Genomic DNA, 12,460 nt, shown 5'->3' on the forward strand with positions numbered 1-12,460 from the left:
CACTTCTGTTTACCACATTGGAACTTTATAGAAACTTATTTACCTTGAGCCTCAGGGAGCCTGAGGTGGCCAAACACACCTCAGTGGGCACCAGTCCAGAGACAAGACCAGTCATCTCAGGGCTGAGCCCAGGGGGAACCAGGGGAAGCAGGGGGGACCCACAGTCAGAAAGGAACACACATCCAGGCTTCACCACAAGGGGAGGCTGGGGCAGAGAAGAAATTTGAGACTGCGCATCTGCCCCAACGAGATGGATAATCTTGGAATCTATTGATTGGTTTTGGAGAACATGAGATTGGTGAGATACTCCCATCTAAGAATAAATGTCTATGATGGTCAAGACACTTAATAAATGATGGGTAACGACACTTAAAATTTATGCTGAAACCGCAATTTCCATTTCAACAAACGTGAAGATTTCTAAGCTAGTCAAAGGAAAAGACATATTTTTCTTTGGGTTAATAACCAAGTGATTCAGGAATACAGCCTTTGGGGCCAGATTGGACTCAAAACCTGGCTGCTCCATTCACTGGTAGCATGACCTTGAGCAAGTAACTCAAGCATGCTGGCCTCAGTTTCCCCATCTATAAAATAAGTAAGAACGGTACTTCCCTTAAAGTGTTGTTACGAAGCTAAAATGATTTATTACTTGTAAAGCACTTAGAACAGTCCTGTAACTGGCACAGAGAAAGCATGAAGAAACGTTCGCTGTAAACCAATGAGAGATTTCTTTTCCCCTAAGAACACAAGCTTCCACTTGAAGTAACATACCTTAACTTTGGAGTTCTCTATCAAATGCTGAGCCATGGATTTGATCAGTACATCAAAGAAAAACCATGAGTACTAAAAGAAAAAAGAACAGGACCCAGTAAGAAAAACAACAAACTGGTAGGTAAGACATGAACTCTCTCAGGCTGACAATATTATTGACATAAAGCAGGTGTGACCCTAAAACACGGCTGCACCTCTTGGTACATTATGATCAGAGCCAAGAGGTGAACGGCAGATGTCCTCTGCTTGCACAAGTTCAGCAACAAAGAGCTGCATCCTGCCGGGAAACTGGACGTCTGTGCTCGGCATGGTACAACCAGCACGAGACTCTGCGGGGTTACGGGTGTAGTCTTTCCCCTTCACTGACCTCTGCTTGGTGACACTTGTCTTTAGAATCTCTAAGTCATTGACCTTCATCACTGATTTGAACATAATGACTATTAATCCTCAAGAGCCAATGAAACACTGAACACAGTGACGCTTTGCAGCTCTTCTCTCAAGACACAATTAGAAAAGTTGGTATCAGAGAACACTACCCCTTTTTAGGGGGTGGTGTTGTCTCTAAGAGCACTCAGAAAGGCTGTGTTGATCAGGCTGTGGAGTGAATTCCTGTTAATAAGTTTCAATCAAAGCCACAATGACTCTCCTGACATACCTTCAGTAGTTTGTTGCTGGTGAGGAAATCGGCGGAAGGCTTGAGAATCGTGGTCATGGATTTCGTCAGTTCTTCATGCACTGTCTTGTATTCAGAGGCAACATATGGCTCAGCCTTATACGCATACTTTGAAGAAAAGGGAAAGAGACTTTAATGCACTGGCTCTCCAAGGTGGTCTGAAAGCTTGAGAGACTCCCAAGAATGAAGATCAGGGACTGAGCTACAGTCTCATTTGCGGGAGAGGAAGGTGTGGATACAAAGATGGGAAGGGTGAGTGTCATGTGATAAAAAGGAGTCCAGGATGTCTTCAAGAAAATATGAGTCATCCGACCCAGTCAAATCAGTGACCAGCCAGCCCGTAACTTCACCTGTGCCAGGGGCTTCAAGGAATGTGTGGCACAACGATGCGTGACTGATACCCTAAAGGACCACAACTTTACTTTTAAAATTATCACATAGTTGTAATTTACAAAGGTATTTAATACTAAACAGAATATGTGCATCTGTTTAGAATAGTAACTGCCACTCTACTTACTGGATGTTGTATATAAATAAAAAACTTGTTGATGTTTATCCTAACAACATCTCTTGCTATCCCACAGAGTCATCTAATTTGACTGTAGCCAGAGCTAACCTTCTTATCTGGGAGAAGCAGTTTTGCTGGAAATTATAGATGGAAAGAAAAAAAAAGGAAGACAACTAACGTTAGCAGAGGCCTAGCCAAGAACAACTTAAAATTCTTCTTTAAACTTCCACATTGAGTCATATTATTTGGAAAACCCATTAAAAGAAATGTAATTGAAGGAATGGAATTAAGTAAATTAGTGAATGGCTGCCCCTCTTTGTACCTCCCCTATTCAGGTACAAGCATTGGCTATGAGGAATAGAAGAGAAAGCATACGTTACAAGCACATCCTCAAATAACCAGGCTTGTAAAAAAATAAGTCCTTAGAAGGAAAATTGGAGAGCCACAGATGTAAGTGATCAGAACAGTGTGTTTTACGTACCTTAACATATGACCTCAAGTGGCTCTCCAATCCTTCCTCATGGCACTGGGCAACCACATGAATAATGACCCTACACACCACAGGAGTGAATAAAGCAATGAATATGTAAAAATGGAAACATTTCATTATTATCACAGCAGTAGTAGAACAATGATGATGCTATCAGCACTTAGGAAACAAGGAGACAAGGAATTAGATGGGGTCCTTACATATGGGATCAAAGACATTTCTTAAATATAATGTTCAGCACACCGTAGCATCCCAGCTATGCATGACTGTGCTCCAGATGTGGACAGACTAGAAGTGAGGAAGAGCATCCATCCACCTCCCTTACCGAGTCACATTAACTGCGACTTCTTCCTGTGTGGCTCTGGTGAGGACTCGGAACAGCTGGTTTAGGATAGTGGGCAAGAAGGCGATCATCACGTGGCCTTCCATCGCATGCAGACTCTACAGACACAGAATGGCACAGTTCATGTTATCCTTCTAAAAGTAAACCAGCCTAAAGTAATTTCCACTCTGTTCCAAATAAGGATGGAAGAACTCCCTCTAAAACAAAGGGAAGGCTGTGGTGGGCAGAATGTCCCCAGAGGTGTCTGTGTCTTAGTCCTCAGCACCTGTGAATACATCACATATTCACAGGTAAGGCTGCTAGTCAGGCCTTATGACAGGGATTATCCAGGTGTGCCCATGGAATTGCAAAGGGCCGTAAACCAGAAGAGGGAGACAGAAGGGGAGAGGAGTCAGAGGGAGCTGGGACAGAGGAAGCAGGGTCAGAGAGATGCTGTGCGGCTGTCTTTGAGATGGAGGGAGGGGCCGCAAGCAATCACATATAAAAACTTCACTGTTTATGTGGATACGTATCCGTTTTCCTTGTTAAACCAAACAAATTTCGATCCCATTTCTCACATTTCTTGTTTTGTCTCATGCCCTTTTAGCTATTTCCCCTTTCCAAAATGCTCCCCACAGCCACGTTCAGGATGAAGCTCCCCTAGACAAACTCTGCCTGGCTCTTGCTGCTTAGACACTCCAGGAACCCCTTGCACAAAGCTGGGACTGGTTCTGTGCATTATTTCTTTATTTGATTTGTCTGCCTAGCATGCAATCACCAAGTTTACAGTATCTCCTACAATGAACTAGAAATTCCCTAAGGGTGAGGACTGAAGTTGCTGCTTCTGTGCCCATCATTGTGCTCGGTACCCAGGGAGGTCCGTCTCAAGTGAGGGGTTTTCCATGCGTGAGAAACAGTATGTTTTAGAGACCCTGCCTTGAGCAAAGGATACATGGGACTAGGACACAGGCAGGAGTAGTGCCGTTCCTAGGTCCACTTCTTACCACTATCTAAACCTCATAGAAGCTACTGGTGTTAGACATCCAGGTAAGAGCTTCCAACGGGTGAGAACAACACTCACCACCAAAGAGAAAACCCAGCCTACTCCAAACTCATTTAAAAGGGGATACTAAGAAAGCCATGTGATACCTTCAGGTACTTTACAAGTTCGTTTCCTAAGGCTTGGGCTCCAGATTCGGTTTTCTGACAGTACTGGAAAAAATTATGTAAATGCTGATCCTGAGGTAGGGAAAAAGGAAAAGAAGAAAGTCTATTAGAATACACGCTGTGGAAATAGAAGCATTGGTTTCTTGCAGCATGCTTTTTTGCTGTTTGTTGTTTTTTTTTTTTTGAGACAGAGTCTTGCTCTGTCGCCCTGGCTGGGGTGCAGTGACATGACCATGGCTCACTGCAGCCTTGACCTCCTAGCCTCTTGCAATCCCCTCACCCCAGCCTCCTAGGTAGCTGGGACTACAGGCACACATCACCATGCCTGGCTAATTTTTGTATTTTTGTAGAGACAAGGTTTTGCCATGTTGACCAGGCTGGTCTCAAATCCCTGGGCTCAAGTGATCTGCCCACCTTGGCCTCCCACAATGCTAGCATTACAGGTGTGAGCCACCGCGCCCAGCCTCATCTTATTAAGACTAAAAATTGATCATATACAAATAATAACATCAAGAAGATCCTCCAATGAAAGAGGAAATCTGTTGCAAAATGATGCTTGTACTAGTCATTTATATGAATACATATGAGCACTTTGGTTGTACTTTCTTTCTGTAGAAAAAGATCTATAGAGTAAGAATATAGTAATATAACACATTAGGATTTTTTTCTTCTTGCAAAATGGTGCAAACTTTGTCACAGAGCAGCTACTGCTAATTTTGTTGAAGGAGCACGTACCTGAGTATACACTGTGGAAACCAGATGAGTGGAAATTTTCAGCAGTGGCTTGCCTCCATCTACCCATTTAATTTCCGGACCATAATGCTAAAAAAAAATATGGAAGAAACAATATTCCTACAGATTAGTTATTTTGGCTCTAACATGATTATCAACGAGGGTAATGATGAGGGACTGAAAGAGGGCCCAGAGAACTTTAGTGACTTGGCAACTGTGCCGGGCCCACAGCAGGAATGCAGCTGATACACATTTCTGCCCCCTTTCTTCCCCCAAAGTACAATGCTTTTATTACTGGATTTTCTAAGTTATCTTTTCTGTTTCTTTGCAGCTGTGTGAGTTATTGTTCATTTGAGAGGGAAAGAATCCTATTATACCAGCATCTGAACCCAACCTGAGCTCAGGATTCTGAAGATGACAGTAAAAGGTGCCAGATAAAGCAAACAGCATAATACGCAGGCCTGGCACAGGCAAAGGGTCAATCGTCTGCTCACACTAATTTCAACTTTTGAAACCTCCATTTTTCTGTCATGCTCAATTATACAATTTATTCTTCTTTGGGAAAATTTAACTATTTGTCTATAATATGAACTCAAATTTGGCATCATTTAAATGCAGACAAACATAAAAAGAACAGGCTTTATTTGAGCATGTTATAAAGCCGCAGTCCATAAAATTTAAGATGGCTAAAAAGAATGCAAAACCAACAAAGCAATTGAATAAATCTGGGGAAAATTAGGCTTTCAAGAATCAGAAAGGTTTCAGAATGTGCAACCATGTGGGTGAGAGATTTGGCGTACTTGACTTACTTTAAGCTGGAGGAAAATTCCTAATAGTCTGCATGACCCTAAGAACTCATCTTTATTTGAGCATGGCCAGTCGGCAGAGACAGACCTTATCCCAAATTTCCAAGTCTCTATTTTCCCGCTGAGACTCTGCTAGTACAGGGCTTACAAAATGACCAAACAGTAATTCTCACATTGAGGTAACTGCTAACAGCACTGTCTTCAACTGGCCAAAGTTTACTTGAAAATGAATAACTAACATCAAAATGGTGGAGGAGCAAAAATACTGTTTGCTTTTTGTGTGTTATTGTTGTTTTAGCTGTTCTTTAATGTTTTCTGAAGAAATTGGGATGAACCAATCTTAAAATGTGACATACCCTGCCCATCCCAAGCTCCTGGTAGCCAAGGTAGCCTGAAGGAAGGTTCGCCGAGACCGGGATGTGCTGCTCGCTCGTCACCACCCTTCCGTCTTTCAGGAGGGGAAGCCAGGAGTAGCCAACTATTGAAAACAACAACGACAACAACAGAACACTGTGAGTGTATGAAAACTCATGAAAGCAAGCCAATGTAAAACTGTCTGATTTTTAAGAACTTTTCCTATCAATTAGAGTAAGAAATTTAAAATGCCCTAAATGTAATCTCTGCAGAACATTGTCTACAATGTACTTAGGCCTCTTTGGGGTTAGAATTCTACAATCTTCTTTTATAAAAATTTACATATGCAGGCTGGGCATGGTGGCTCACACCTGTAATCCCAGCATTTTGGGAGGCAGAGGTGGGCAGATTGCTTGAGCTCACGAGTTCGAAACCAGCCTGGGCAACATGGCGAAATCCCGTCTCTACAAAAAAATACAAAAATTAGCCAGGGGGTGTGGTGCGTGCCTGTAGTCCCAGCTATTCAGGAGGCTGAGGTGGGAGGACAGCTTGAGCTCAAAAATTTAAAAAAAAAAAAAAATTACATATGCAACCCAGACATGCTACATATCCGTTATCTATAAAATTCATCTAAAGATCCCTTTGCAGAAAGATGGAAATTCAGAATCTTAATACAATTTAAGAACCTAATGTTTCAATTATTTAAAATCAAAGGAATGGTGAGCCCCCCCAACCTTGGGTTTCAACGACATCCCTCTTCTTCGTGCTTCCTTTACTTGAGTTGTCACAGCTGACATGGAAGAATGTGAGCAACAGGTGGTGCTTTTCATGCAGCTGAGTGGGCAACTCTATTTTAATCTGCAAGGAAGACAAAATAACAACCGAATATTCTAAAAACACAGAAATTCTCAGTGGAAGCAGAGACACTATGTGTTACCCAGCGCATAAACGTGCACTTGTTCTCCGAGCGGATATTAACATTTGCACTCAAAGATACTGAGACTATAAATTGTGCCAAGCGAGAAATGAATCCTGAATTCACCACTCAGAAACAGGAAGGGAGTTGATGGTATTTCTAGGAAGAAATGGAAAACACGTGACAGTAACTACTACGCTAAGTTACCACAGCCAAGGCATTATGAAGAACCAGGATAGAACATTCCCAAGTAGCATGCATACAGGGGTTTCAATGAATTATATTATAATTTTATGTAAGCAAATCCAATGATAAGAAAGGTCCAACAAATGTAACAAAAGTATGAATTTGATAGGAAATATACCAGAATATTAATTGTGGTAGTGACAATGGGATTATGATTTTTTCTTTTCTGTATTATCTGCATTATCCAAGTTTCTATTTCTTTTAATAATGAAAATGTTACATTTACAATCAGAAGAAAATATATAAAAGAAATACTTCAAAATGCAGTTCTAGCTCTGTAATTTCAGTGTAATATGCAGCTTCTCTTGAATTTTGCTTTACCAGGCAAATACATTAAAGTTTCCCTTAAAACTGGTCAAACTGGGTTTTCCCTTGAAAACATCACTTACCTCATCATAAAATTCTGGGTTTTGGTGATGGTGTAAAACTGCAGCAAAGGCGCTTCTTGTGAACACTGGCCCACCAGGTCTGCCATAAATGCACTAAAATAAGAGTTACCAAAGGGAAACATCAGGGTTCGATTAAGTAAGATATTAAACTCGGATATATCGTAAAGGAGGAGGCATTCCTATGGCATAGACTTAGCATCGCCACCTCTGATGGACCCCAGGCCTGTGAGCCCCGGACTGCTGGGTCCTGCCCACCTTCTAGCTTGCCTCGAAGCCCATCTGCCTGCTCCCCTTCCTGCCCTTCCAGGTCACAGCCCTGGATGACACCTTGCTCACTGTTCCCTTTCACATTTCCATGCCTTTTCTTATGCAATTCTTCTGTCCAAATAACCTTCGCTTCTGCACGCATCAAGAAAACGCTCAAGCATTCTTCAAGAAATTGTCAACTCCTTCCATGTGTCCCCTCAGCATTTTTCTGTATTAATTTTCAGTTTTGTCCAAAACTCCATTTCGTACCATCTGTCCACCAAGATCTTTTTCTCCACGACTGTTTTTCCCACTTGACTGAATTTCTTGAGGACAGATACTATATTTTATATATATATATATTTTTTGCATCTTTGTCTCCTTCTCCTCTTAGGAAGTCACTTTAACATAGTCACAGTAAAATAATTTGGGTTATGGAGCCAGACTGCCTGGGTTTGAATCTTGGTTCCACTAATGTTTTACCTTAGGCAATAAATTCTGCACTACTCCCCTCACCTAAAAAATATGGATAATAGGCCGGGTGCGGTGGCTCACGCCTGTAATCCCAGCATTTTGGGAGGCCAAGGTGGGCAGATCACACGATCAGGAGATCGAGACCATCCTGGCTAACACAGTGAAACCCCATATCTACTAAAAATACAAAAAATTAGCCGGGCGTGGTGGCGGGCACCTGTAGTCCCAGCTACTCGGGAGGCTGAGGCAGGAGAATGGCATGAACCCGAGAGGCAGAGCTTGCAGTGAGCCGAGATCGCACCACTGCACTCCAGCCTGGGCAACAGAGCGACACTCCATCTCAAAAAAAAAAAAAAAAAAAAAAAAGGATAATAATAATACTTAACTCAAAAGACTATTGAAAACCAAAAGAGTTAAACACACACTAGAGCAGTGCCTGGAGTACAAACAGCTTTCAATGAAAGTTACCTATAATCTACTGCTATTATTATTACTATACTGTAGTAAACATTTAATAAAGATTATCGATTGTTGATCAGTTATTATTTCTATTATCAACATTATTCATATCATAATTCTTAGCGCCCACAGTATGAGCACTTGGCTCATAGTAGATGGACAGTAAGTGTTTGCTGAATTGAGTGTGTATAAGAAACTTTCATCCTTAAAGAGAATAAAAAACAGTCAATTAGGAGCAAGAACCTAAATATTCCATATTTGATAAGATTCAGCATATATGTTTATATATTGTAACGTTATATATTTTTTATTTGTGTCAATTAAAATGTGCTAAATTGTTTTAGTTGTACAGTATCATGAAAGTGCATTTTGAAAACAGAAAAATCAGAATATGTAGGTGAACATACGTTAAAAAAAAAAAACAAACCTTAAGGGGCTGAGAGTCTTCCTCATCTGAATCTTTGAATTCAATGCAAATCGCAATATTTCTAGCCTGTAGCAATAAACAAAACAGAGTAAGAAAAAACAACAAAGTCAGACTATGTAAGCATTTATAAAAGAACATGGGAAGCTGAATCTAAAGGGAGGGTTTGACATCAAGAATGAAACCGCCATCTTCACACTCACCTTGGCAAAAGACTTCTGACTGTCATATTTCAAGTACTTAGGATAAACGTAAAGGTGATTGGTGTAGATGGTGTAAGGCTGAGTGTGTTTTGGTATGCAGGGCACAAATTCCTCCACTTCAAACGTGATGGGAGTTTTACTGCAGGTTTCAAATTGTTTTGTCGGAATGTATGATGAATTAACATAATCTGCAAAGATATTCAAAATAACTCAAACTGAAGTAAAACCCAAACTAACAAAAATTCTAATACGTAGAACTGACACTTACTAGGGAAGTCTGAGGAAACATTATCAATTGTAATGTCTAGATTGCCTAAAATCACTGGGAGCTTAGCCATCTTCTCAGGTCTGCAAACAAAAGAAGAGAAAAATCAAACATTTATAAGTTAACTCTAAAACCGACACTCTAGAGCAGCACTTCCAAGAGAAACATAAAGTAAGCCATAAAGACAATTTTAAACATTCTAGTAGCCTCATGAAAAACAGCAAACAGGAACTGGTAACATTAATTTTAATAATATACTTCATTCAACCCAATAGGTCCAAGATATTACCATGTCAGTATTTAACCAGTATAAAAAATGTGCACTCTAAGTCTTTAAAACCAGATATGTATTACCGGTTTTATACTTAAAGCACATCTCAATTCAGACGTCCTTTATTTCACAGGACAGCCACACATGGCTAGTGGCTGCGCACTGCACAGTACAGGTCTAGATAAAGAATATCAGCAAAACAGTTATAGCTCAAGTGTTCCTGAACCACTCCAGCCTCACCATAAATATTTGGCTCATTGAGAATCGTCACCATTTGGGGGAGCTAAGCTATGAGGATGCAAAGGAAGCAGTATGATAGAATGAACTTTGGCGACTTGGGGGAAAGGGTGGGAGTGGGGTGAGGGATAAAACACTACACATTGGGTACAGTGTACACTGCTCGGGTGATGGGTGCACCAAAATCCCAGAAATCACCACTGAAGAACTCATTAATGTAAGCAAACACCACCTGTTCTCCAAAAACCTACTGAAATAAAAAATACAATAAAAAATACAATCATCACCGTTAGGAACTAGAAATCATCTTAGGCTCCAGTGTCCAGCACAATGCTGGGTACACAGTCGAAGCTTACTGAAATTGTTGTATTAATATTTGTTCTGACTCAATCCAATATAGGAATCCCCTGTGACATTCCTGACAAGTGCTGCTACTGCCTCACCCTTCCTAGTGACAATGAGACTTCTGACTCTGCGGTTTTGATACTAGTCTGCTCTTGCTCATAGCATGGTGAAATTCACCTCCCTGAAACTTCTACTCACCAAGGGGTCTAGCGATGTTCCTCTATCTTTCAACCACCTATACTACACATTCTGAAGCCCTCTATTCTCAGCACTTTTGCACCTGCCCCAATGTCATTCTGTCCCAGAAGAACCTGCCATTTATATTACAGAGCCTGGAACCGCATAAATCTGGCCAGTGTGGGTGCACAGCTGGGTGCACAGCCTCTGTCTGGTTTTCAGTAATATACCTGTCTACTAACACAGCCCCAAAGCTATTACTTTTAGGTAGCCATACCATCCTAGTGACTCACAGGAAATTTACAGTCACCCAAAATTCCTACATCTTTTTTCACGTGCTTATTTCTTTGTCCTTTATTTATATAATTATATTTTTGAACCTCAGAAGAGAATTTTTGTCTTGCTGAAATTTCATCATATTGTGTTGGAGCTATTTCTAGTTTATCAAAGTCCTCCTAGATCCAGATTCTAACATCAACTGCATTAGATATTCCTAACAGCTTTATGTCATAAAAATATTTAATCAGCATGTTATAGTCTCATAAAAGTCATTGATAAAGATACTGCACAGAATATTGCCAAGAACAGGCTCTTTCCCAAGTTTCTGAAGGCCCATTTCCAGACTGACACTAGCTCATTAATCACCCTCCCTAGCATCTGGTTTTTCCAGCAGTTGAACAACTGCCCACTCACGTGTGCAGCGTTTGTCTGACTTGTTCACAGGCTACCACGGCACCCTCATGTGGTAAATACATTCTGCTGAAGCCTTTGCACTCCTCTACTACACCAGCTTAGTGGCACAGTTACAAAGAGAGAAGAAATGTGGTTAGGATGACTAGTTCAACATGATATGACTTAGTCTTAGGAAACAGAATGCCGCCTCACAGTCCTTCCTAAGCCACCTGTTTCAGATTTCCTTTAGAACATTGCCAAAGATCACCAAAGCACAGGGACTGGCAGATTCAGCATTTGGTTTTGTTCCCATTTTTGAAAAGTTTCTACCTACAATTTTGCAGATTCTTTGGATATGACTGCTGACTATTAAGCAGCCTCACGTGTCACTCATCAGTACATCTTGGAATATTTTTCACCTGAATTAGGACTTCCCTAAAATTTCTAAATTCCTACATCCTTAAGACTAGAGACGATGTTGAGAAGATCCATCGTGGCCCATCGCCAGCTCTAAGCTGCTAAATCTCTTTCTCCTAGGGTCCTTCCCTCTCATTTCCACTTGTCTTCTGTTTACACCTGAGTTTAAATGAACAGTTCCTGAAAGAGGTAACCGTCTGGAAGGCAAGTCAATGATTTTTCACATGTTCTGCCTTCTGTTGAAAAGATTTCTGGCCAAGAGCTCTCCGGGTACATCCAAGCACTCCCCTGCAGTTTGCCCCTGTGCCTGTGGTGTGAGCTGCTTCACACACACAAGATCCTTTTCTTTTGGTGGGAGAAGGGGCAGCAGCCTTCCCTCAAGGGTCAGTCATTTCCTGAAGCCTCTCTCAGCTTCACATAGAATTCTTCAGGGGCATCAACCTTCAAACAGGGGGTTTTATGAAGGTATCAATTTTCTTGACATACGGTGCCTTGCTCACCTCTTTAGTGGAGGAATTCAACACCACAACACATCACAAGACACTGCGCTCCACAAAATTGTAGAGACACCTATGAAGTTGTATCTGCTTTGAGTTAGAAATATTCTGTTTATTACAAATTATACTTTTAAATGTAAGTAAGTATGCAAGGGTAACAGATTTCACCCCTCCTAATTATTTCCACCTATGAATGAACAGGCATCTTCGTCACCATTTTTAAGATCACTCCAACATCCTCCACATATAAATTTTTGAGAGAAGTGGAACACAATTCAAATATGTTTCTAAGCAACACATTTTAATTAAACAATCTTCACTTCACTTTAATTAAACTATAGAAATCTTCCTATAGTGTATTGTGTCCTTCTGTGCCTAACTATAGTTATTTCTTAATCT

General features: G+C 40.9%; 1 protein-coding gene across 16 annotated transcripts in view; it reads right to left on the reverse strand.

The window, feature by feature from the left end:
* The window catches only part of DOCK9 (dedicator of cytokinesis 9), a 293,481-nt gene that overhangs the window by 85,461 nt on the left and 195,560 nt on the right, over positions 1–12,460 (reverse strand). For all 16 annotated transcript variants that reach the window (XM_032151176.2, XM_058438033.1, XM_058438030.1 and 13 more), the window contains exons 16-27: positions 9,449–9,528; positions 9,181–9,368; positions 8,981–9,046; positions 7,375–7,467; positions 6,558–6,681; positions 5,826–5,947; positions 4,667–4,753; positions 3,914–4,003; positions 2,768–2,883; positions 2,434–2,503; positions 1,427–1,552; positions 772–843 (exon numbers count right to left, since the gene is read on the reverse strand). In XM_032151176.2, coding sequence (XP_032007067.1) covers positions 772–843; positions 1,427–1,552; positions 2,434–2,503; positions 2,768–2,883; positions 3,914–4,003; positions 4,667–4,753; positions 5,826–5,947; positions 6,558–6,681; positions 7,375–7,467; positions 8,981–9,046; positions 9,181–9,368; positions 9,449–9,528 — 1,234 coding nt within the window. The remainder of the gene's footprint in view (positions 1–771; positions 844–1,426; positions 1,553–2,433; positions 2,504–2,767; positions 2,884–3,913; positions 4,004–4,666; positions 4,754–5,825; positions 5,948–6,557; positions 6,682–7,374; positions 7,468–8,980; positions 9,047–9,180; positions 9,369–9,448; positions 9,529–12,460) is intronic.

Source organism: Hylobates moloch, unplaced genomic scaffold, assembly GCF_009828535.3.
Source record: "Hylobates moloch isolate HMO894 unplaced genomic scaffold, HMol_V3 SCAFFOLD_4, whole genome shotgun sequence".
Lineage (NCBI taxonomy): Eukaryota > Metazoa > Chordata > Mammalia > Primates > Hylobatidae > Hylobates > Hylobates moloch.